The 27,063-nt window shown below is 35.4% G+C and overlaps 1 protein-coding gene across 28 annotated transcripts in view; it reads right to left on the reverse strand.

Annotated features, from left to right (window-relative positions):
- The window catches only part of ZNF207 (zinc finger protein 207), a 65,415-nt gene that overhangs the window by 26,176 nt on the left and 12,176 nt on the right, over positions 1-27,063 (reverse strand). Inside the window, exons 2-17 of one of the 28 annotated variants that reach the window (XM_073235197.1) lie at positions 24,884-25,803; positions 23,332-23,458; positions 18,832-18,970; positions 17,907-18,077; positions 17,711-17,786; positions 17,162-17,209; positions 16,036-16,106; positions 14,794-14,951; positions 13,538-13,630; positions 12,265-12,507; positions 11,539-11,698; positions 10,912-11,395; positions 8,168-8,222; positions 4,276-4,341; positions 3,024-3,100; positions 624-2,176 (exon numbers count right to left, since the gene is read on the reverse strand). In XM_073235197.1, coding sequence (XP_073091298.1) covers positions 11,235-11,395; positions 11,539-11,698; positions 12,265-12,507; positions 13,538-13,630; positions 14,794-14,951; positions 16,036-16,106; positions 17,162-17,209; positions 17,711-17,786; positions 17,907-18,077; positions 18,832-18,970; positions 23,332-23,458; positions 24,884-24,924 — 1,488 coding nt within the window. In that variant the 5' untranslated portion in view covers positions 24,925-25,803 and the 3' untranslated portion in view covers positions 624-2,176; positions 3,024-3,100; positions 4,276-4,341; positions 8,168-8,222; positions 10,912-11,234. Of the gene's footprint in view, positions 1-623; positions 8,223-10,545; positions 11,396-11,538; positions 11,699-12,264; positions 12,508-13,537; positions 13,631-14,793; positions 14,952-16,035; positions 16,107-17,161; positions 17,210-17,710; positions 17,787-17,906; positions 18,078-18,831; positions 18,971-23,331; positions 23,459-24,883; positions 25,804-27,063 lie in introns of those variants that run through there. The other 27 variants (XM_073235206.1, XM_073235202.1, XM_073235200.1 and 24 more) reach the window with 27 other exon arrangements.

Raw genomic sequence — 27,063 nt, forward strand, 5'->3', positions numbered from 1 at the left:
TTTCCCATCTCAATTTCTGCACCTACTATTCCTTCTGCCTGGAATACTGTTACCCAACAAAAGTGTTTGCGAGAGCTGGCTTCTTAAATCCTCAATACCAAGGTCCCTTTTCAGATGCACTCCCTATGTATCTGCACACAGGATAGCATCCACACACATAATAGGCTTTTGTTCATCTACTTGCTAGTGAATTCACATGCATTTACTAAATAACATTTTTAGGTTTTTATTAAACCACCTGCCCTAACCTGACTCCTACCATTTTCACTAGCCTGACAAGGTTCAGTTCTTCTACATGTAGTAACTTTTACTCAAAATCCCAGGAAATTTATTACCAGCATTTCAGAGAAGTAACTTGATCAAGGTCATAAAGCTAGTATGTGATGGAGGATTTGATTGCTGGTTCCATCTACCTGTGCAATCTCAATTAACCCTTTTAACGCAGACTCCATACCCACAGTCTAAACATCTTCATTTAGCCCTTACTTCTCCCAATAGTCATTATATTTTAACAAAATTTACTGTCTTACATTTCCCAAGGCACATCAAAAACTAGTCAGGACAGATGATGCATATGAAATGGTTCTGAATATAACTTAATAAAAGGGGCTCAGACAAGTATCTTAAATAAAGGAAAAATTTTATTCATCTTTATAAATAACAGGCACTCAAATGTTTGTTCATTATCAACCATAATCTTGAAACAAGAGGTTTGCTTTTAATAATGCAGAAGCAAAAACCTTCCAAATTTTAGATGAAAACACACAGACTGAATAATTGCTTCAAATATGGAAATAAAGCACCATTTTTCAATGGTAGTTTTGGCTTCTTAAAACCTATCAAATACCCCACAACCACTTGAGGGAAGCAAAAAAACTTCAGTGCCTTTTTTGAGTTCTATTATGGCTACACACATTAAGAACACACATTAAGAACATCTCTTCCTCTTAATCCCTACCAGTAGACTAAAATTCACAATAAACATGGTCATCCATGTCATTTTTCTTCTGCACAGGCTTCCAGGTGATACATCAAAGTGATGAATGCACTAGTATTATTTAAGAAAATTTTTAAATAACCCCACAAAATGCAAGTATTATTTACTAGAGTTTTAATGTTGGTAAATCTTTCAATATTTAATTATAACCTTTAGTGAGTTCATTTACTTACATTAAAATTATGCTACTCATCAAAAGTTTCATGTTTGGCTAGACCCCTTCATCATACAAATAGACTAGCCACTTATCTTCCCTTGTTTTGTTCAGGGCTACCTTACCATCGAATCCCTTGTATGACTTGCTCTTCACTTCCCCTTCTTGCCAGTACAATGTTGGTAGTGAAGCCTGAAGAATGGAGGCAAAGGCCCCTCTTCCCTACAACTCTTTGGGATATTTTTATCACTTCACAAAATAATGCTACTCTAGTTTGGAAAGAAATAGACATATTACTCAGAAATAGATCACCTTCCCTGGTGAAGCAATTAAATATTTTCATTTTAACCTCCATTTACCACCTTAATACAACATCCCAGGGAAGAGGGAGATTACAAACCTCATTACCTTTCTTAATTTAAAAAGCACTGCCTCCATGAAAATCAAGTACTGGCTTAACATTTTACTCTTATACACAAGGACTCTTATAATATTCCAGAAAAAGCACAAACATTCCCCCCCTCCCCATTTATCAGCTGCCTATTGTTAGTTTTAGATGAAGCTGAAAAACCGAAGGCTTATTAGCAAACTCAAAGTCATCACTGGGTCTTAAAATAGGGACATTTAAATAATTCTTCTTGGAACAGATACAGCCACTTATTTCTACCCTGAAAAAAGCTCAAAGTGTAAAATTAGTATTTAACACATCATATGAAATAAAAAGGAAACAAACCAGACAAAGAGTAAGGTACATTTCAATTTAATCATGGTGCACACAAATTTGTAAAATTCCTAGACACACATACATTTAAGTCACAGACTTAAGAATTCTTGTTCGTGTTCAAATATTAATTAAATTATGGAAACGTTGCCCATTTATTCTCATCACTATTACATGCATTTAGAGTTACATACTTACCAAATTTCAATGTCTGCTTATCCTTGCTAGGAAAGGACAGAGTTCCTTAGAAATTTACTTCACTTTAAATCATAATTTGAGGGTCCATACTTTGTTTAGTGCTTATCTAGAAGAATACATCACCATTATCACATACTCAGGTATCAATTTTCAGATTTCTTTCAGAAGACTATCACTGTTCATACTGAAAAGCATTAAGAACTGACTGTTCGCTTCTGGTTTACAAAGATTACAGCAGGAAATACAATGTGCAAACATCCTTAGCATATACTGACATTAGCTAGGATGTGGCTAAAAACTAAAGAAAATCCATGTTATACTGAGGGAAGGTATTAAACAGGGTATAGTGTAATTATAAAGATACTCAAAGGCAAGTTTTCACTGGTATACACAGTCCCAGAAACCAGTATATAAAACCCAAGTTTTTCATGCAAGCTTAGAGTGATTTACAAGTACACTTGAAATTCTCTAGCCTCCAAGAGAATCCTGTAACCATTAGTGTGCATGACCATTTCCTTCAACCCTACCTTCAACTTAACTGCTCACTGTAACAGCTTCAACAAGGACAGAAATTTTAGTACTTAAATTTTAAACTTGTACAGTGTGGGAACTAAAAGCACTGAGAAAAACTTCTATCAACTAAAATTTTAGATTAACTAAAAAAAAAATGCTGGCTAGTTCTGAGTAAAAACATTTTTCCACCTTACCAATAGGAAACAATTTATGTGTTCAAAGTTTTTATAGTCTGTTAAGTGAAGGTTAGAAAAAAATGGACCTGTATTATGAAGGAAATGTCAGGAGGTACAATAATCACCTTCTTAATATTTCTGTTTCAGACACTATCTAAAGAAGCAGAAATTCACATTTTCTTCTTTAAACAATGTGTCCCAAATTTCACATATATTTGAAGGGAAAAAATTTGATTTATATATAAAGTAGAAAATAGTACTCACCAGAAAGGCAGCTTTAAAGAGATGGTTTAAGGAAAACCATTTCCACTGTATCTACACCATTTCTTATACAGATTAAACTGTGAAAGGCAATGAAACTTAAGCCTTCAGGCAATTTTATATTAAAAAAAAACAAGTGGCTATAATATATATTTTCAGTTGATAAATCATTAACTTAAAAAAAATTTAACTGAACACATGACTTTCACTTAAAATAACATTAAAATTCTGTTTCCAGTGGCTGATCACCATCCAGTTTAACAGGAGTACAAGATCAGATCGTTTTATGGACAGACTGTCTCAAATTAGACCTCTTATACTTAAGGTGAACAGGAGGAAGCCATGTACCCTAGTCAATGCTAAACACTGGAAGGATGGTTTCAGGCTTGTACAGTCTAAATAAACTATATGCTTTGCTCTTTTCTCCTTGATTTACATTTTATCTACTTAAAAGCACAATAGTACGGTTAATCTCTCAAAGATGGTTCAAGACAACAATGAATTTTGGTAGCACCAATAAAAACAATAAAAACTTTTAACGTATTTTTTACAACCCCTTACCTACCCACTGCCCCTCAAAAGGAAAGCACAAAGAATCTGTCTAGACTCCTTGATGGGTGGTCAGCTTTCATTTGAATATTAAGAAAGTAAGACTTGTTATTTGAGTGCACAGTAAATGAACCCATGGTGGTGGTGCACCAACAAAATAAGCTATAGTTTACAAAAAAGATGAACAAGTACTTATTTACAGCAAATTACTAAAACCATTTAAGAACAAAAGAGCAATATAAAAAAACATTTTCTAGCTTATGATTACACACCACTTATCATTGCTACAGGTGAGGAAACCTGATATTCTTAGGTTGATGCATACTGTAAAAAGTTGAAAGGTAAATATGAGTACCACCACAGGAGTGGCTTAAGTACAAGACCCTAAAATACTAAGCCCTGCACTCTGTATCATGTGCCAACACGAGCATATAGCAAATTGAAACTTTCACTTTTCCTTTTATGTACAACACATCTACGTAGGTTCAACCATGAGATAATAAAGGAGCAATATTATGCCTTTATTACAACTGAGGTTTAAACCTAGCGCTACTTTGGCCCACATATTGAGTGTCTGAGAGTGTCCGATGGATCTATTATTAGTTATACTCACATTTAAGCAACTGCACAGCTTTCTTCCTTGTGTGGGTTATATGGATATGTTTCAAAAAAATAGGAACATCAGGTACTTACAGATTAAACTAACCTGTACTGGCAGGGCTGTGGGATTTTTCTTCTCTACCAGTAAGTAGCAAATGCTGAAATTCTGCTGCTAGTTAACAAAAACACAAATTGTATTAAACTGAGGAGTTCAATCCATAGTTTAAAGTCAATGTGCATTAAATTTCCTCAGAGCCTGACATTAATGCATTTAAAAAATTTTCCCTAAGTCTTACAAGTTACCTTACATTGGCTATTAAATTTAGAGTGACCTTATGAGAATGAATCAGTAACACTGTGTATCTCTTGGACACACCTTAATTTTGTAAACTATGTATTGTGTGTTATTACATGGACATTCTGGTTACTCTAAAAAAGGTTGGGCACGTATCTAGGAAAAAAATCTCTTCAACATAGTCATTTTAAAACTTAAGTATATATAGACACAACCCATAGAGGAAGCAATTTTTTGGTAATTTTTAATTTTCTTTTTGAAAACTTGATTTTATTTTCTTGTGTTAGATAATGGATTTTAAAAACACGGGCTAAAAAGTAAATTCTATTGCTTCTCCTGAAAGTACACTAACAAGCTAACAGTTAAAGGGGCAAGCTTTGCTAAATAACACATGCCCTGTGTTTTGTAACTCAAACTTACAGGAACTTTAATAATTCCCTTGGTTCACTTGGGTAGTTAGGCAACCTTGTTTTATTACTAGACACTGGGAAATGATGCAGCAATGTTTATTTTCACCTCTGACTGAACCATTTATGAATAAAACGTTATACAGCATTTTAAGAAATGATTTACTGACACCTTAAGAGAGAGAGAGGGAATGTTACTACCCTTTAGTACATTTAAGGTTCGTAAGTCTAACAACACTATATAATGGTCTCTCCCAAATAATCACTATGGTCTGTATAGTAACACTGGGGAAACATCATTCTTCATTTTTATCCAAGTTGGGCATCAATGAATGTCACTGTCAGTTCCTCAAATTTAACCAAAGGTGAAGGCATACAGATTCTTTAACTATAGGAATACAACAAAAACAAAACCCAAGGCACAGTAAAAGAATGCCAAAGGGCTTGGAGAATTCCAATAAAAGACTCCCCTTTTTATAAAGATAACATTACACAAACCCCTGACCAAATACACAGTACATTACTGAAGCTGTGCTGTATCACCACCTTATACAGCAGCATTTAGAACTAATGGGTGGGGTCCAAATAATTACCTGTTAAATTAGTTTATTCAATTAAAATTAAACATAAACACAATCACTCTTAATATAGCTGAGTATGTCTCCTAAAGAACCTAACCATGAATGAGTGATGGGTTATGTAATATGGTGTTCAATTTGATTCAAATAGGAATAGCTCAAATTAGCTTCAGTGATGATCTCCTTTTCTCTAATTTCTGCCTTAATATGACTTCTATATCCTGCTTGGTAAAATAAAGATATTTTCCCCTGAGAATATATGAGATTAAATGAATAGATATTTTAAGAGTGATGATTCAAATATTTCAAACTAAATTCACTGTCAAGCTCTTCCCAGGACTGGGAGGAAAACAAAAAGGTCTACCTTTTATAGCCAAATTATTATGAAAGAGTGTATAGAACCCAGAACAGGAAATACAAGTTTATAAAAAGCAATTTCCCTTCTGAGCTGTACTGAATAACTGTTATTTTTAAGAAAATGCTATCTTCAAACTTATTTCCCAATAAAAATGCCAAATAAGACCGTGAAAACACTTGGCAAAGTAGGAAATACTTTGAAGGAGCTCAAACTGAAGTCCTGCTTTCTCCATTAATATGAATTAAATCCATAATAGGGGATGCCCAAGAGTAAAGATATTAAAATACAGTTCTGTAAATTCAAATCACAAAATTGTGAATACCCACTATGTGCATGACACTATATACAATACCATTAAAGTAAATGATTCTTATTTTGCCAAGAAATATCACACAGAAAAGTTAGATGATTTCTATGCTATGAAAACAAAAGGTTATTTATTAAAATGATTCAGGTGACAGAAAACAAAATACTGAGAATAAAGGGTAAAAAAAGGATTAAATCTTCACTGATATTCAAGTCATGAGATGGCAAGCAGAAGTGTTAACTGGGGGGTTTACTTACAACAATCTGCATTCTAGTCTTATTAACTGAATCCCTCCTTTTTTAGAAGACTTTTTCATAAAAGTTACAGTAAGAAAAAAAACATTTTGTTTTGGAGTAACATACAAAAGTTATTCGATATTAAGTAGGTGAATACTATATTTTTAAACATGTAACTGATTTATACAAAATTTTTAGGGCACATGGTTTTTTTTATCCCTTAAACAATACAAACATCAGTTTACTCAAAATTTTAATCTCGGTAAAGTTACTTCAACATTTCCTTTCATTTACTAACTTTTACCAACAGACATAGAAGATACGTGAAAGTTTTTTAATTCTCAAAATTATATTTGTCTGAGTCACACAGATAGCAAAGAAATTACACCTTAAATAGTTAGGTAAGACCTTCAACAAATTATGCCACTCTTAAAAATCCTTCCCACTCCCAGTACTCAAGTATTATCAGAGCCTATTTCAATGATAATTATTTATCACTGTTAGAATGAGGACACGTGGCTTCACTCTTGAAATAATTCAGTATATTGGGGAATGCTAGGTGAAAAAGAAACATCTCCCACTAAGGAGACTTAAACAGTGCAATTACTGAGATTAAAAATATTTCAATAGAATATTTCTGTTGCAACAAAATTATTTTTGCAAACATTAGAATTTTTTCCCATGATTCAGTGAAGAAAAATGTTCTACTTACAAAGGTGAAAATAAGAAATTCAGTTAATGCACATTTTTTCTTTATGCTTCCAAGATTTAAAACCACATAGCAACACAATCCTGGGTTCACTAAAGATTGTATTATATGGTAATTGTTACTGTTCAGAGGAAAATGTTATCTGGTTAGAATAGTGGCTTAAAAACACAGCAATGAACAAAACTAATTCAGGTTTGTTTTGGCCTTTCTTCCAGTTTCCTCTTGACTCCCTACAACATACACACATAAACACAACTTTTCTCACCAAATAAAAGCAAATCTTACTTGAAAACAAATGTGGATACTTTTTGTGTGTGCATATTGCATAAATTACTCAAGTAATTTTAAATACTGAACCTGAAAATAAATCTCAGAATGTTCAGAAATCACAGTTCAGTATACTAACTACCACATGATACAATTCCAGTTTGGCTACCTGAAAATTAGTAATCTATCCATCCTGACAGGTGTGTAATACCCAAACTTCTATTATATATGTGTAGGGTATACCAAACACCACACACACCATCTTCCCATCCCACTCTTCACAGGGCTCTACATTAACATTTGCTCTAATGTGGTGAACTTGAAAATACTAGCATAAGCCTTTGCAGATGACCTTTCAACCTTAATGTTCAATGTGTAACTTTGGGATTAAGAATGCAAACTTCAGTATCCAGTGGCATTTCCAATATTTAAACTTATCCTTGAGGTTAAATTTAATAGTTTGAGGAAAAAACAACCAGTAAGATTTTCCTGAAAGTAAAAGTGGAAAATTTGAATGAAACATTCCATGCCTCCAAATCAAGAATGTCAAATTTTATCAATTTACTCAAGTTCAATATAGCAATACCAGCTTTACTGAGGCTGTTAAATATTATCTACACAAAGTAAATTATATGAAGTTATAGATATCAAATACTATTTATTGTAACACCACAAACATGAATATTAATATAGAGCCTTCTCTGCCAAAAGAGTATGAAAATCCTAAGTTTAATTAAATTTAGGGGCCTTCACCAAACTTGCTGCAAGTTTGGGGACATAAATATCCAACAGCCATAAAGCTGTGAAAGCCCCTGTAAGGAATAAAATAAATCCCACTTGCCTCAGACTGAACAGGGCAACACTGAGACTCAGCCTCAGCCTGTCCTATGGCAGGGCTATAGGAAGAAGAAAATTTTAATTTTAGAAAAACATTACCCAATTAATTTAAAAGACATGCAATAAAAAAAAAATCCCAATGATCAAGCAAGCAAAGGAAAAGAGAGCAGCTCTTCTTAAAAAAACTATTGTCCACTATAAATCCATTCTGAGCTCTTGTTTTTGTTGGGCATCTCCCCCCATAAGTTTAAGCTGAGTTTAAGTTCATTATATAACTTGATCAGTGGAATAGGAGTATACGAGGAGTATTTTCCTCATTCCTAGTGGCAAATGTGAGAGACTACTAAAATATTAAGTTTTCAAATTAAATGATAATTCCAGCAGCCACTCAAAAGTTGATCCTCACCTGCTGATCTTGTTACTGTCATATAGTAGTAAAATCTATACAATAGAAACTAGTGCCAGACAAAATGTTTAGATCTTTTTCCTATTTTTAAAAAAAAAGGTGATACAAGACTAGATGTAAAGGAGAGCCAAAGCTGGCAGCCCATTAATCTTACTACTTCCTGAATTACGGTGGCAATCGCAATGCCTACCTGAATATATCAAATTCTAAAAATTATCTTCTATGAAGACAGATGAAGTTTAGTTTACTTCAACTCCTATCTATTATTTAAGGAAGCATAAGTCAGAGTTAATTTTTCAACATAATTTGTTTCACTCATGATTTTAACAGTACTATATGGACCCCAGAAGCAGTTAGATAAAAGGTATTTTCTAGAAGCTTAAGTATGCTCTGATGCATGCATAAATTACACTTAAGTACACCGAATGTGCACCACCAGTCATATACCTACCTATAAAACACACAGGAGATGGCATGCTAAATTTAGGTGCCATGCGTTAACACTTAATTAATTTTTAATTAGAATTCTATCACTAATTTAAAAGTAGTAATATTTTCTCCTTTTTGACCTCAGAAAGCAAATCTTAATAAAAAAATACTTGTTTTCTTTGCATTAAAGGCAAATAAAGCTTTGTATAATATTTAAAACATTACTAACCCATTTTTAGATTGTTGATAAGCCTGTATATGAAATGCTTAAGAGACATTTGGTTTGGGATAATAGTTCCTATTTAATCATTCTAAACTTACTCATTACATTTTTACCTTAAAGATTTTTAACAAAGGTTTTTCTTTGGCAGTGTAGTAAAAGTGCTGCCAAATATAAGTGTGTATTAATTTCAAAACTAGGTAGACAAGTATGTGGTGCAGTATGGGGTAATGTGCTTGGCTGCTGGCTGAAGGAAGATATGCATTATTGGTGACACATGTTGTTGCCTTTTCAAACTATGTAGTATTTCAAACCTTAATGGTACAACACAGGAGCTATAAAACATTTTACTGGAGCAAAATATAGTTAAAATAGCTTTGTAGTACTTGCAATATTTTGTTTAAATGAATGATTTTTACTTGTTGTCACCTATATATAAGATCTTCTATGATTAAAACATGATTTTACAGTATTTTCCTACAATGTTAAAGACTGTTCTTCTAAATGAAACTTTGTATTTCATGTCTTCAATCTACACCTTGACATAAAGGTTATAAAGAAAGGTTACCATTTTCTCAGAAGTCTTAACTTCATATTGAGGAAAACTCAACTTGAGTTCATTATATTCTTATACTTTGTACAGGTCATTCAATATTTCAATAATCACAAAACTACCCTGCGAATGTAAAGATAGAAAAAATGGATCCCTAAAAAAGGTTAATAAGAGCTATTATTATGAGACTTGTAACACAAGATACTGATCAATAGCAGTTATCTCCACAGCAAAGTTCTATGAACGTAATATTCCGATTTCCAAGAATGAAAAAGTTAACAATAAAGCCTTTTAGAATAACAGAGGGCAGCCACCCCAAAGGATATAATCTTCCAGAAACAAAATAAAATTTCAAATCCACTACACTTATAACATATACCAATCCATTAACAGCATAAAAAGCTACTACTGCATGCACCTAAGCCTCTAGAAGTATATATACACCTGAAAAGCTTCTGAGGTCCATGCAGTACTGCAGTCTCAAAAATAATCAGAAGGAAATCAATGGGTCTGGCACTAGGCTCAAACAGCAGCAGTAGGAAAGAGGTAATGTAAGGCTTAAAGTGTCTATGACATCTAACATGTACTGACACTAAAGGAGTGGAAAGGTGACAAAATATAAAATTTCATACCCATTATGTAATGACTCATATGTATCTAGGTTTTTCTTTCAACCGAAGCACTAGCAGTTCTATATATGCCGTTCAGTCTAAAACATGCAGCTTAAGAACAATCTTCCATTGAAAGACAGAATCCAATGATGTATCAAAACTGTACTGGTAACTATGAATTTTATTACGTGGACATCTACTGTGGCAAGCATCTGTACAAACCTTTCAAGCAGTGGTCCACAGCTGGGTTATGAATAAAAAGGCATAATTTTTTCTCTCATTTTATTACAATGAAGTTTAACAGTACAGAAAAGTCACATGACCTTGGTGGGCCAGATTTCTTAAACCCTGCAACATGAGGAATTCTAAATACATTAAATATTGTTATACATTCAGAGTTCCAATGTACAGGTACTTGGAAACAGTTACAGCCCTCACCAAGCTAGGTTGGGGACATGGAGTCCAACAGCATCTGAAATGCTGTGAAGGCATAACTTTACAAATAGCAATGTAAGCTTACAGAACTTGCCTTTAATTAAGGTGGTATGTTCATGTAATTCCAGCGCCTTCACAATATAACGAACCAAATTTACTATACTTCACTTCTAAAAACCTAGATGAAACATGAAAAAGAAGCCATACAGTATAAATTGCAACTTCAGGAAAAGTTCCTGCTTTATTATTCCAAATAAATTTCCCATGTAAAATAAATGTCCAATAGTTCCTGGTATGTGGGAAGATAATGTTTGTTAAAGTCACAATGAAGCCTTATTGACGGAAGCTTGGCTATATAAACAGCACAAGTTGAGAAAAGGTTTAATCTCCAAACCTATTAGACTGGATGAAGTAAGATCAGTAACGGCCACCTTGCGACATTACAGGAGGTCTCATTCCCATTGGAGGTCGAGGAGGCCCACCTTGGTATGGGGGCACCATTGGCGGTCCCTGCCCATATGGTGGCATAGCACCAGGAAGGTAACCTGGCATGGCTTGATGATGACCACCATACTGACCTAAAAAAAAACATAAACACAAAAAATAGACTGGGTTGGTCTGTGCATTATACTTTTAAATGCAATGTATTTTCAGATAAATTTGTTTTATGTGTATACTTAGAAAATCCATTAAATACAAATAAGCATAAATAGAGGAATACCATGAGGTGGCATTGGGGGTCTCATTCCTTGTTGCTGTGGGATGCCTGGCTGTGGTGGCATCATACCTCCCATTGGACCAACTGGTGGATTACCAATGGGAGCCTGTCCTGGTCGAGGAAGATTACGTTGATATTTAGGTAACTGTGCCCTTCTCTCTTCCTAGGAATAAAAATAAATACAATGATAAACACCTTAATGCAGAGAGATTCATTAGGCATAAAAGTCAAACATGTAAAATCTTACAGAGTAAGAGTAATTTTCAAAAAAAAAGTGCCCTTCTCAACAGATCACTTTTGCTCCACAAAACAGTGCAACTATGTAAAATCTTGATGCCTTAAGAAAACCTCATTTTATATTTGAAGAATGGCTAACAACTTTCCAGCAATTATAAATTAACTCCAGCAAGAAAGTTACCTAGTACATGGGCCTCAAGGGTTCTGCAGATTCAACCTCACACTTAACTATTTCTGTAATTAATTTACAAGTCTATGTCTAACTAAAATGAGAGCAAGAACCCAAAATTACTGCTACCTTTTAGAAAGAGTCTGTGGGGAGAAGGAATGCATCTAAGATCAAAACAAGCAATATTCACCTTATTTTGTGGTTCTTAATAAGTATGGTAAAAAACCACTCAGTAAGCATAGTATCAGAACATAAAACCATCAGTGTACAAGAAAATCTCCACTTTTCAAATGGACAAGTTGTTACAATGGTACACAACTTACCAGTGATATATCCTCATCTGGATGGATCAACTTACTGGTTGCACTTGTTGTTGTAAGTGTAGCAGGCTTACTTGTTATTGAAGCCGCTGGCTTAGCTGCAGTGCTATTTGTCGTACTAGTGGTTGAAGCTGTAGACTGCGTATAAGCAGGGAATGTAGGCTTTGGGGGTTCTGTAGTTGTTGCAGGAGTACTATTTAAGGGCTTGAAATCTGTACCAACAGGTCCTTGGACAGCTGCCTGAGCCTGTAAAACACAATCTTTTGTCAACAAAACTTCAAAATCCAAGTATCTACTACAAATTCAACTTAAAAATAAGACACCAACATTCAAAAAAGAATCAAAACTTTACATAAAATTGAAATGTTAACATGATAAATGCTCCACAAAATTCAAGACAACACAAAAATATCAAAGATGCTAGGTCAAAGCCACATCCAACACACTGCAGTGGGAACAAAAATCAAGTAAGACTGCATATGTAACGTCTCAAATGTCATCTACTTTCCTCACCAAAAATTATTTAATTTATAAAGCTTTGTTTTTATCCCAGATTGATAAAATGTAACAATGGAATAGCGTGAGTGTTCTAATTTTACTCTTCTAAATTAGTTGTTTAATCAATCTACCAAGTTGTTTTATCCATCTACCAAGCAGCTCCAAAACACAAGAAAGTTAGAAATTATAACATACAAACGTTTGGATGAATTTCAGTTACTAAGCATAGCATAAACAGTTAATATCAATGGTGACACATTAAGGCTATGTTCCTCAAAAGATATTCCTTTTATAGTTAACACAATGCCCTCCCAATTAACAATGGCTAGATGATTATCACAGATAAAGGGTTTAGGAAGATCCTTTAAGGACAAAGCTACCAGTAGTGTGTTATACTTTTCAGAATACCAAATATCTGAAACATGTAGTCCAGACCAACTTTGGAACCAAATGCAAATACTAAATTTCCTTACATTATATGTGACGCATTAAACAGCGTAAATCAAAATAGCTCAATCATGCATCAGGCTAACCATTGGCCACTATAATGCATTTACTGCTTACATGCTTTTAACCCTTTAGAACCATGAGTTTGGGGTATAGTTTTTATTAGTGAGTTCAGATTTTCAAATATCACTGATTTATATATACCATTGATTTTACTTAAAAAAAATTAAACATAGTATAGTTTTGGGGAAAGATTTAGTTTTAAAGTAGGGTCCAAAGGGTTAAGTAATAAAGCCATTTTAACAATTTTAAACTGCAACTTCCTGCGTACTTGTGCTGTGCTAGGAAACAGAGCTTTAGAAGATGCAGACAGACTTTCTGAATTGGATGAAGCTGTACTTGAGCTTGTTACAGGTGTCCCCATCTGTAGCATAAAAGAAAGGAAACAATGAAAAGTCTCCAAACAAATGGGTGAATATAAGCCATGTGGTAGATTTTTTCAGTATCGATTGCATTTTTTGTAACGCAAAGTATAATGCAATCAAACCTCGCATTTAGAGGCAGGCAATTAATGCATTTACAATAAAGTGATATTATGAGCCTCAAAAAAAAAAAAAAAAACCCCAACAAACCTAGTTAACCACAACTTCTTTTCTAAAACTAAAGTGTTTTGCACTGTCATACTTCAAAAATGGTATATTGAACTGAGAATCAGGATGATTACTAACTCTTCAATCCAATTCTCTATCAATTACTCTACAAAAGACTTGTCAAATGTTTTAACATCTCTCTATAAACAAAATCCCCATCCCCATCAAAAACATAAGTTAAATGCTTAAAGGGAATTTAAAAATTAATTCTTTTAAATTTAGCAAGTACAAACAGAAAATTGAAAACATCTGAGGGATAACTTTAAAGTGAAAAATTAAGAACATACATCCTGATTTTGTAATTCTGAACATACATGTGCTTAATTCTTAATTAAACTGAAAAAAAAAAAAAAAAAAAAAAAAAAAAAAAGCAAAGGTAACAACCATTATATATGTATTGTATGGAACAGAAGCATTTTTTAGCTTCCGAGTCCTGAAAAAAGACAAGACTAGCAGGAAATATAAATGTGACAAGGTAAAAGCCATTAAAGGACAGCAGAATTGTAACATTGTAGTTTGTCACTAGTGTAGACTAGAGAAAGCCCAAAATATGACTTGCTAAGTTCTTAGGAGTTTCCTCTTTGGCTTTGGTTTCATTCCACTCATAGTTCAACAGGTAAAAGAGGCCTCTGAACATTATCATTAATAATTAAGTCCCCAAAAATTAATCTTTCATTTCTAACTAAAACAAAGAATAACGAGAGTTCACAGCTACAGAAAAGTAACATACTACACAGCTCTGGCTCCAATCAGTCTTTTAGGTAGAGGAAATAAGTGTGTGCAGACACGGAAGACAACAGGCCATTTCTTAGTATACTTAATAAATTATATTACAAAGACTATAAACAAAAAATTGACCTATGACAATTCAAAGGTTTCTATGAACTGCACTTTACCTTTAAATGTAAGTATACTCCTTTCAGAAATTTCACCTTACCTGTCCAGCACTGGGGAAAAGAGGTTTAGTAACTGGAGGCTGTGGAGCAGGAACTGCAGCTGTTGGTGCAGGTGGTCTATTAAGAATACCTGGTGCTGAAACGGCCTGTGCTTGTGTCATCGGCGGGATTCCAGGACGTGGAACAGGAGGGGGCATACCTGTACAGAGGACACGTTCGGGAGTAGGAAACCCAGTTGTTGAAACATTTAGTTTGGAAAAAGCATCTTCCCCAAACCTTCGCTGTTAAAATATTCCTCATTGAAAATGCTTTTATACTGTAAGTCGCTAATGATTAACTGCCGTACTCAACACGTCCAAAGAATTTAGGCATTTGCCCTTTGGAACAATCTTGGTTCAAACTTTCTATTCCCTTTTATCTCCTCAGAATTTTGATAAGTGAAAGATACCACTAGAAACCCTGTGTATGGAGAAAGCAGCAATTAAGCTGATGTTTCTGGTTTAGTAAACTTCTAAATCTGCTATGGCTTTTACAAATCTAACTTGCTAGGATTAAGCATAAAAAGCAAGGCAACTGACCGAAGGAGTATCATGAAGGTCTCTGTGGCACACTTATTTAGCTAACGAAATCCCTTTCCCCACATTATAGGCTAAACAGTCAAGATACTTTACTTCCTAGGCTCCCTTGTAGCTGGAGGGTCCATTAGTCCTACTTCTGACCAATATATATATAAGAAGTTAAGGAGCGTCTGGGAAGTACTTTGCTCCCTAATAAAAGAAAAAGGAGAGCACACTGTTGTTGACACCTTTTCTTGCCAGCATTGTCTTTTAACTACCTGAGCGATGTCTGAGGGAGAAAAACTAAGATTAGCAAAGCAGAAAATTTTAAAACCATGGGTCCTTGATATTACCAAGCCACTGAATCTACCTTTCTTTGTGTTAAATGAGATAATGAATGCCTATGCTATTTAGTATAATTTGTTCGATTTCTCTATTACTTGCCAGAAGAGTGTCCATTACTTATCTAAAAAATTCTTAAAAAACGGAACCACTCAAATATATGAGCTTCAGTGTATAGGCTTTGTGATTCATTTTGACTGCTTTGAAGCCTATTTTTTAACATCTATTTCAAAACAAAACAAAAAAGTGGGGGTCCAACTTAACACCTTAAGTAATTTAAGGAAGTCATCAACCTAGAAAATTCTAACTTACAATGCACCAATGCCCACAAATATACTAATAAAGCATGTTGATCATATTAAAAATGAAATTAACATTTCATACCTGGTGGCATACCAGGCATAAGAGGTGGTATTCCTGGTCCAGGTGGCATCATTCCACCCATTGGCATCATTCTATTAGAAAGCAGATTTCAAGAAACAACTAAAGTCAGTTAACAGTATAAACTACTAAAAAATATTTTGGCTAAAGATCGAAACAATAGATAAAAAGACTTAAATTTGACCCCTAATATTGAAAGTAATCAAGCTGAATGAATACTAAAATAATCCTATCAAGATAAATCCTCTAAAAACCAGAAAACTCTTGGGTTTACCAGTAAAATGAGGGAAAAAATTCAATACTCATTGACAAAACATTTTAATACATTAAATTCATTGAGAAGAAATATTATACTCTCCTACATACATACAAGAGGGATTCATCTAAAATATAGGTAACCCGAAAGCAAAATCACCTTTTGTCTCACTTAGAAAATATACACACAGAATATAAATAAAAAATATCTATTTTAGAATTGTCAGATTTTTCAAAAGCAAATACTGAATGTACACCATGGAGAAAGACTTGTTTTTGTTGGGCCATGGAAAACCTACCACCAAAATTAAAGGTAATCAAAGTATTTAGGCTGCCTAAATTTTTATTTAGAATAATTATTTAACAATAAACCATGACTTTAAAAACATAACCTGTATTTATTTTCCTTCCCCTAAAAGAGCTCACCTTTAAATATCAGTGTCCAATTCACTTAAAAATTCACAACTTTGTGAATTCTTGACTTAGGACTTTTATCAGAAAATTAGCTTCTCTAAATCGATTTTATTAGAAGAAAATTCAATTACCTTCTATAATTATAAAGCATGTAATTTGTCAAAAGAATATATATTCTTTCTTAAATGCCAACCCTTTTTATTAAGTCCCATTACTAGTTTGGGGAAAATAGCTACTACACATTTAGAGAATTATTTATATGGGTTTACTACTGTTTCCTCACAGGTGTTTTATTTCCCTTCTTTAAGAGACCTATGTCCATCAGCTTGGAAATTTTACAAGTTTTATTGAGGAAGGTTAGAGAATTCCTGAAGTCAATTGAATAGATACCATTAAACACACACACAAAAATGACATTATGATTATACCTCCTGAATTACATTATGAATGAGATGCTTACATGTTTTCACCGCAAAATGACTGGGTGTATTTTCTCTGATGATGCAATCTGTGAAAATGTATGACAAAATCAAAATCTAACTGATTTTCAAAATACAGTGGGAAAGTGTATTGTATACCTCTCACATCCAACAATACTTAAGTAAAAGTGATGGGCACGAGCACCTCATATTCATTTTAGTTCTTGATGATTTGACAAATAAATCATTTACAGTTTGCTTCTTGTCGCAACTACAATGTGTCATGGGCAGTTCTGAATCTAAGAAACTCAAATGTACAACCAACTACTTTAATTACATCAGATGCAACTGAAGCAGATGGCTGTCTACATACAACCTAATAACCAAATCTACTAAGAGGCAAATTTATATTCTTTAAAATTACTGGCAGACCCCTTTATTAGATAAGCTTAATATTTATAAAGCCCATTACCTTTTAGAAGCAAAAAAAAAAAGAAAGAAAAAATAACATATAATTCATAGTAACACTCAAGGTGAAAAAAATCAGTGCTAGGCACAAGCCCACAAGCCAATTAAAAGATTTTTCTTACCCAGGTGGCATGCCTGGCATAACTGGTGGCATTCCTGGCATCAATGGAGGAACACCTGGCATTAATGGAGGTATGCCTATGAACAATTCCAACAAAACATCACAAATTAATATTACAGGGTTAGGAGGAAGAACTTAATCTTCTATACAATATCCATAAAGCCCTAAGAATGTTCACTCATAGGAGTATGTGCTACCTGGAGGCATTCCTGGTGCTCCAGGAACTGGTGGTAATCCTGGCTGTGCCATTGGGGGTATATAACCTTGCTGAGTTTGAACAGGCTGTGGTTGAAAGGAAGTTGAAGCTGCAGAGTCATCATCATCATATTCATCAGAGTCATCTTGTTGCTTCTTTTTCTGACTCTCTGCTAAGAAAGTTTTAATTAATTTTCCCCACAGAGTAAAAAAAGAAAATTCAGCAAATTTAAGACATTCAGTATTTTAAAAAATTATTTCAGAGCAATTGGCTCATGTGGTTTTTTCTTCTCAAAAAATTCAATTAATATTGTTCTTTACTCTTCAAAAGTTTTCAATCTATACTAAGCAGGAAGGTTAACATTCTTTCCCTGTTTTGACAGGTAGAAAATAATTTTCCTAACTCAGTTTTATGTTTAAATAAAATTATTTTTAATTTTTAGAAATAAAATATTTTATTTTTTTAAATAAAAGGGCTTTCTATTCCACTTCAAAAGGTAAAATTGTGATAGAGATCTGACTTCTCTGCAATGCTTTTCAAAACAAAACATCAATAACAGCTTCTATCATCTGGATAGTAGCTGGCTGCAAATTCTAAGTCAAATAACAGTACTACAGAAAAATTGTAATTAGTGGTTACATAAATCAAAACAACTTTTATTTTCAAAGGACTCAACACTTGCTAATTCCACTTGGAATTCAGTCACAAATAAAAATATACTGAAATTTTTTAATGATCCAAATGTTATTATATATACATACAAATCAAATACACAACCTCAAATGTAAGATGTAAAGAAAAACTAGAACTCAAAATTGGAATTCTGAATAATTCTAACATCTACTATTAAATTTATACTTGAAAATTGTAGGACTCCTCTCAGTAGTGAAGCTGCATTAAGAAAAAAGCATGTATTTTAGTATTACCTTGTGTTTTTTGTTCAAGAAGTCTTCTTCTTTCATCCATGTCTTTTTCTGGAATACCTTCCATACCATATATTTCCAACTCTATGTCTGTTCTTCCTGGTATTGCATTTGGTACAGCATCTATTGTCTCTTTATGCACCTAACATTAAAAAAAAAAGGCAAAAAAATAAACTTCCATCAAATAGACAAAAGTGGCTCATAAAAGCTTTTTAAAGAGTAATTTCAAATTACTCAGAGACTGCTTAGTACAAAGGTTAAGAATGTCTGGTCCTAAAATGAGAGTTATTTGAATTTAATCCTCAGTTTTGCCACTACTATCTATGTTGATTGAGCAAATCACTTCTCTCTCTAAAGCCTCTGTTGAAGCTGGCAGGATGTCTAACACACAAAAATGGCTCAGTAAATGTTCATGTTTTACCATATTTGAATTACTAGCAATGTCTAACAGTCCTACTCAAATCAAAGTTTCAAGTCTGAATAAAGTTTATCAAACAGAAGAATAAATTTTCCAAGAATGGATCTTGAGACAAGCCTGTAGTTACAAAGTGACACAATTATCATTACCCATAGCTAATGAGTTACCCGAGACACTTAACACTGCCACAGTAGTGATCCCATCACTTTCAATTTATTCAGGTCACAAAAGAAAAAAGGTTTTACTGTAAAACACCCCACCCCCCATCCTGTATGTTTTTTGCTTAATCAAACATTTCCAATGCTCAAATGTGGATGACCTTTGTCACTATGTAAGATTCCTGTCAGTCCCGGTTTCTTCAGCAAATGTCATTTGACTTCGGCTCAAGTATGTCAAAGCTTTTGGCCGAGACTATCAGCACAACCTGGAAACTGTATCTCATCAGGAACTCCACGGTGGGGCTAGCAACCCGTGTTTTTAAGCCTTCAGGTGATTCTGATGCAAGCTCAAGCTAGATAATTATTGATTTAGGCTAAGAACTTAGACATACTTGTCTAAGAAAGACAATTTTTCCTCCTTCCAGGACACTTCCACGTAAGAACAGAATGGTAATTAAAGAAAGCTAAGTGTTTTCTTCTTAGAGATGTAGCTGAAAAATTTTGAAGTGACATGGAAAACAAATTCAGAAATTTCTGATTAATCTTTAACAGCTTTTCATTGTGATTAAGATACATGAATAAAGCTCCTCAGCATGTGACTTATGATTTCCTAAGTATTCTGAATGTTACTATTCTTGAATGCAGATGAAGTCAGTCATGCTCTTTAAAGAAATACAATTCCATTCACATACACATTAACTAGTCTTCACGTTTCTAAATAACAGTGAGCGTATACTAATTAAAAGGCGTTGGAAAGAGAAAAATAACATGATTTGTTTAAAATCCTCCCAGTACAATACAGCCAGGATTAGGTATCTCACAAGCTTGCATATAGTCAGTATGGCCTGGGTTGGAAAGAGCAAGCACTGATGTGAACCATCTAAACTAGTAATGTCCTGGTTTATCAAGTATAAAATTGGAGGATGTGTCAGGTTTAACTGTCATGCCCATTTCACAAGTCACTGCAAAACAAAGACTATACAGGTATACCTTTGCTGTGTCGTGCTTCAGATATTACATGGGTTTTTGGGTGGTTGGTTGGTTGGTTTTTACAAACTAAAGGTGTGGCAACCCTGTGTTAAGTCTATCAGTACCATTTTTCCAACAGCATTTGTTCACTTTGTGTAATTTTGGTAATCCTCGCAATATAGCAAACCTTTTCATTATTATTTGTTACAGTGATCTGTTATCCATGACTCACTGAGTGCTCAAATGATGGGTTAGCAATTTTCAGCAATAAAGTATTTTCAAATTAAGGTATATACATTTTTTTGACATAATGCTCTGCACACTTAATAGACTACAGTATAAACTTAACTTTTATATGCACTGGGAACCAAAAAAATTCACTTGGCTTGCTTTATTGCAGTGGTCTGGAACCCAACCCGCAAGCTCCTAAGTATGCCTGTATGTATAAATAGAAGCAGTCAATTAAAAGCCATTACTAACAGTTTCTCACTATCCTTCCAGTTTCCACTTCATTTTTCTGCTCTTCTCTATAGCTCAACTCCTTGAAAGAATGCCTCTACTTCCTTATTTTCTCTTGAAAGCACTGCAACCAGGCTTTCATCCTCTTCATTCTAGGAAATCACTCTCGGCAACTGACCAATGTCCTCCATTTTGAGATTAATCCAATCTCAGTCCTTTCCTTATAGGACCTATCACCAGGCATTTGACTCAGTTAAATAATTCCTTGAAACACTTCATTTGGCACTAACTCTTGGTTTTCCTACCTCTTCAATTTCCTTGAGTGGTTTCTTTTAATCTTATGACTTTTAAGTGCTACGAGTACCACAGCAGAGTCCCTGCAGCTTTCTATCTATATTCTACTCCCTAAAAGGGAAGGCCATCTATTAGGATCATGGCTTAAAAAACTGTGTCCTTCCAAATTTCCATCCCCAGCTCCAACCTCTCTGAACTCATTACTTGTAGATCCAACTTCACCTGGATATCCAATAGGTCTTCTCAAAACTAACATAACCACTCAAAATTAATATAACACAATCCTGATATCCTCAGAGCTAAGCCTGTTTTTCCTGCAGCTTTCCATGTTAGTAATATCGTAACTCATTTTTTCACATTGCTCGGGCCAAACAGGTCATCCTTAACTCCTCACTTTCTCATATTCTACATCTAACCCATCAGCAAACTCTGACCTGTCACCATTACTTTTTGCTTGTAATACTCTACAGTCTTGAGTAGCCTCACTGCACTATTCTCAACCCTGCAGCGAGTGATCCTTTAAAAGTGTACCAGAGCATGTTATAGCTTTTTTCAAACAGTAAATACAGTAGGGAGGCCTTCTTTATAACATGGTACAGTGATGCCCTTTCCCTCTCCTTCAGTATGAGGAATGCTACTAAAGTCAGAGCCTTGCTGCTCCCTGGAAGCTCTTCCTCGTTTCCTTTCAGATCTTGGCTCAGGAGTCAGCTTCTCATTAAGAACTTTCCTATTGTGACCCTCCCTATGCTCCCTACTTAGTATTAGCTTTCTCTTATCACCATAAGACAAACTATTTACAGGTTATCTTCCTTTGTATTAGTTTAATATCTATACTCCACAATAGTGATTGTGTTGTACTCACTGCTGCATACTCAGTGCCTAAAACAGTATCTAGCACTGCTGTCTCATGGGAACGTTCTGTGATAAATGGTAATGTTCCAACAGAATACAACATTAATCTCCCAGCCACATGTGACTATTCTAAGCACTGGAAATATGGCTGAGGAACTAAAATTTTAATATTTAATTTTTTTTAAATAGCCACATGTAACACTTACCAAGTTCGCACCACCAGCTCTTAGTCACATTCCTAAAGAATCCTTAAAAGGGGGAACCCCCAACCTTTCGGGGTGCTCCTCTCTGAGGTCACCCACACTTTCTAAGTGCGCAACCTTTTAATTTTAAACTCTTTTTCAACCTTTCAGGATGCTGCTCTCTCTCTGAGGTCGCCTGCTTTTTCTCTAAGTAACTTTAAATAAAACTTTTACTCTGCTTCACTACTGTGTCTCTGCCCTTCAATTCTTTGTTGCGGCAGGGACAAGGACGGAGGAAAATACACAACCCACCCCCCAACATAATAACTGCCACAGTGGAAAGCTGGGGGACCAGCATGTAACAGACTCAAAATTTTGAATGAATATTAAATTGTTGTTATAGTGACATAATTGGGAGTGAAAAAAACCTGTAAAAACTTTTTAAAAATGGGAAGCAACGTTTTATTTCCCTGCCTATCAACAGTAATTTCCAATGAACAGGGATTTAATCATTTCACATCTCTCTAGAGTCCAATTAGGCATAAATTCAGACAGTCTAGAAATAGCAAAAGTATTAGAAACGTTGAAAAAAAGACATAAAAGTACTTACTAAATATTTAAAAATAATAAACTACAACACTCTCCCTACCTACTGGTAAAAGGACTCAAAACACCTATAAGTTATTAAATGAAACACGATTGCTACCGTTCCAAAGGAAGTCTATGGAATAAATTAAGCCAGCCCAGCCACAGGCAACAGACTGCAACAAATCCTTCATGTGCAGAGTAATGGCAGCTAATTATGTAAATTATTATGGTCTGGTCAGCCTGCCCACAAATTTAAATCACTAATCCTTGTTCTCTTACCCAAATACTGAGGCAATTTTGTGTGTGTGACTTAAACCTAATTGTCACCAATCTAACCGAAAAAGAAACTATCAGTAATTTAAATACTACCAATATAAACTCTTTAAACAAAAAAAAAAATCAACTGCTTATCTACTTGATGCTAAAGAACAGGTTTATTTTTTAAAGCTGACCGGACATCTTATCTGATCTTTTGCAATAAACAAAAAAAAAAACCCTCCAGTTGTCAAAGAGAAATACAAATTTTTTTCATGTTTCCAAACTAAAAGGGGTCAAAAACTAAATACAGAAGGAAAACCCTTACCTGCATGCAATGAATAGCTAAACCAGGCCCTGTATACAGTTTCTTATGGCATATATGGCATTTAAAATGCTTTGCTTTTTGGTGTTGTATAAGGATCTTCTCATCATCAAAATCTCTATTACAATACCTGATCAATATTGTTAAGGTATAAAAAGAGCACACAATAATGACACTGCCTATTAAAAAACTTGTCATATGATAACAGAAATAACAAAATACAGGAACAGCTAAAACCGAAGATACTCTATAGAATCTGACACGTAGTATTTTCAACTTCCTGGAAGCCCATTATCTAATTTATCACCCCTAGATAGACACATCTCGGTAAACAGCCATAGTTTCGAACTCCTGCATTTAATAGACTTAAGTGGAATTAACTTTTCTTTTACTCAGTATTTCAATATTTACAAATGCACATTGTGGACTGGAAGAGTTCAATGTTAAAAAACTCCCAAGTTATGTCAAGATAGAATTTCAAGGCAGAATTCATTAATTAGGTAGAAAACAAAACTAATCGAAATATTAATTTATTTACATTTAGAATTCAAGAATACATTATTTAGAATCCAAGAATAAGTTTATAGTGAGTAAGAATGACGCAACTTCTCTTGAACAATCCATGAAGTTGTCTTCAACTCCGTACCACTTTTTGTCTCCAAGGAAAGTCATCTCACAGCTGAGTTACATTAATACAAGTAAGAATTCTTACCTCACTAGTCTGATTTTCCTTAAGTACATCACAGTATTGATAACCGTTTATTATATAAGTAAACGCAGTTCTGTAACAACCCAATTTAGATACGAGGCAGTAAATAAAATCGTTTTTAACTTAGTGTATTAACGCTTCCAGAAAAAAAAATATCAGAGACGCCATGTTTTATTAATGAGACATTTTTTAATCCTACAAAACTAGATAATAGATACAAGAAACTCCACCCTGTAAGAGAATGTTTCTTGAGGATTAAGGCGCCGGTTAAGAGATACGGAAGCTCCTTCTTCCCTCGCCACCCCAAATCCCCTACAAAATAAGGCTCCAAATCAGGATTAGCTAACAGAAGCCTTTACTAAACCACCGACTCCACCGAAAAAAAAAAAAAAAAAAAAAAACCAACCACACACACAGAAAAGGTGGGTAACCGACTCCAGACGGTCTTCCCTTAACCTCCATAGTCAATCAGGGTACTGTACCCTTAAAGCGTCCCTTTGTTGAACCGTCACCAAAACAGCGGAGCGTGGCAGAACTCTCCTCTGGGGACACTGTCCTTGGTGGAGGGGTCCAAGGTACCTCCCTTGTGGGTCAACTCTCGCACCAAACCAAGAAACTCCTGAGTCACGGAGTCCCACGACCCACAAATGCCAGAGCCTCTCATCCTAGGAACACCATTGACCGAGAAACCTTCCCAAATCCGCCTCCAGCCACCAAGCCACCCACACCGAGGCCTAAATCCCTGACGCTCTCCGCCATAGGCCAAAGCCGGGCTTCCCAGTTTCAGTCACGAGAGACCGGCGCGGCGACCCCGCTCGGCCTCGCCTTCAAACCGACAAAGGATATCAGCACCACGGCTTCAGCTGCTTCTTCTTCTTGCGACCCATAACCGCGCCCTACCGACAAAGTAAAGGAGAGAAAACCAGCAGGAAAAAGAAGTAAAAATCGTTCACTCTTCCGACCCAACGGCCACCACCCGTCCCACAGGAAACAGACACAAAATGGCCGACGGCCTCGTTCGCTGCTCTGTCTCCCGTCGGGCACTGCAGCCGGAGGCGGTGCCGGGCCGTGAGTCACGTGACCCAGGCCTCCGCCCTGAGTGGGTGGAGACCCGCAGCCGCCATCTTGTCCGTTTAAGGGGCCTGTGCTCTCGGTGGCTGTGCTTGTTAACCTCTGAGGCTTCCTTTGTGAAGGAGCCGGGGACTTAGGTACGCCGAGACACTCGTGAAAAAAACAAAAACCACCTGATAGCACCAGTGTTTCGACCTGCTGAGGTGTACTGGGAAGTTACAAAAAACAAAAGCAACAAAGATAGATAATGGCTGCAGCCCTGATGTGGCGCAGCTCTTTTATTTTTATACTGCCTTTCTCGGACCTCAGCCAGATGTCATATTTATCTTTTCTTTCTCACGGGGCACAGACTAGAACATTTTGTTGATTTCTTAAAATCTGCCCAGTAAGCAGGGCGGTGTGTGCACATGTCCCCAAGGCCTCTTTCTGTTTGCAGTGTAAGGCATCTTGGCTCGTTTGCGAGAACAAAATACGCATTTGTGTGTATATAGCTTCCAAGGACTGCACCAGTTGTTTCCAAGCTGGCGTCATAGGTGCTTTCCCATTCTGCGTGCAGACATGGGGAAAACAAAGGCTGTCCCCTTCATCTCCCCTTTTCTTTAAATATTGCACAGCTGAGGTTGAACATGTCAAAAGACACATAACTTGATTATTTCGTTTCACAGTTCGTTTTCTTCGATTCCACCAGCAGTAGACTAGGAAACAGAAACACATTAGTAAGAACAAAGTTCCTGAGCTAAGCATAGAAGAAGCAAAAGCACCCTTAATCTGCGAGATAAGGTTAAGGTCTAAGAGTCTCTGACCTATTCCTTTGAAAATATCTTCTCCACTTAATTTTGGAAGTTCTTGGGTGAAAGTATTGGTTATTTGGGTTTGGAGCTCGCGGATTTGTGGGGATGTGTTCTTGTGCCCCCAGAGAAAATCTTTTATCTAACTCCATTCTGAGACGTATTATAAAGAATCGGGGTTACACAAAATTGAGTGGAATTCCAATCACATCTTAATAAGTAGTAAGCATGCGAATCTGGTCTCCAAGCCAAGAGACTGTTTAAGGTTTTGAGTATCAATATCATGTTGTTGTTGCCATAATAAATGAGAATTGTAATGCCAATTTTGTCCAAAATCTGCTCTCTGAAGACTTTCTTGTAAAGCTACTCCTGCAAGTGCTGCTGTAGAAGTGATAGCTGTAAGTCCTAAAACTAGTTATAAGCGTCCCTACGAAGCTTGTTGCTCTATGAGTAAGGTCAGTAACTGGTATAATTGAGTTACTCCAGCAGATGCTCCAAGAGCAAGTGAGTTTCACTGGGAGCCAGAGTTCTGTTCACCCGTGAAGCAGATAAAGGCTCTGTGAACTAGAATTTAAAGTTAAAGGAGAATTGATACAAGTAAAAAGTTGACATTCCGAGGTGCAATTCAAAGATCTATTCTCAGGGTGCCAGGTCACAGAGCCCTTTAGAAGGAGAAAAGGGAACCGTACGCATGCCTGGATAAATTTAGTGCCATTAGTATGTAAGTGTATTTTAATGGAATTATTCTTATATGTCATATTTCCTCTCCATGTGCTAACAGGTTCAAGGGCTGCAAGCAATTTGCAAATATGTCCTTGAACCATTACTGATCCATTCAGACAGATGAGGCAGAGGAGGAGTTAACCCTGCCTCATGCCAAACGATAGTTTCTTTAGCCTGGGCAGAAATACTGTGGTTTTCTTTATGCCACGTAAGAGGCATTTGAGAAAATTTTGTTCTAAGATCGCCATGGGGACTCCAATCAATAACAGAAAGACTGGTTATTTGCCTCTGTACTGGATATCAGTATTTTGGGGGTATGTCCTCTGCATCGAGTCCATGTAAAATGAGATCTCAGCATCTACTTCAGGAATTGGGCACAAAGAGACAAGTGTAGGGGGATGTCCCTCTGTAGTATTATTTCCCACTTTAAAGCTCTTTGTGGAT

Source organism: Manis javanica, chromosome 4 (genome assembly GCF_040802235.1).
Source record: "Manis javanica isolate MJ-LG chromosome 4, MJ_LKY, whole genome shotgun sequence".
Lineage (NCBI taxonomy): Eukaryota > Metazoa > Chordata > Mammalia > Pholidota > Manidae > Manis > Manis javanica.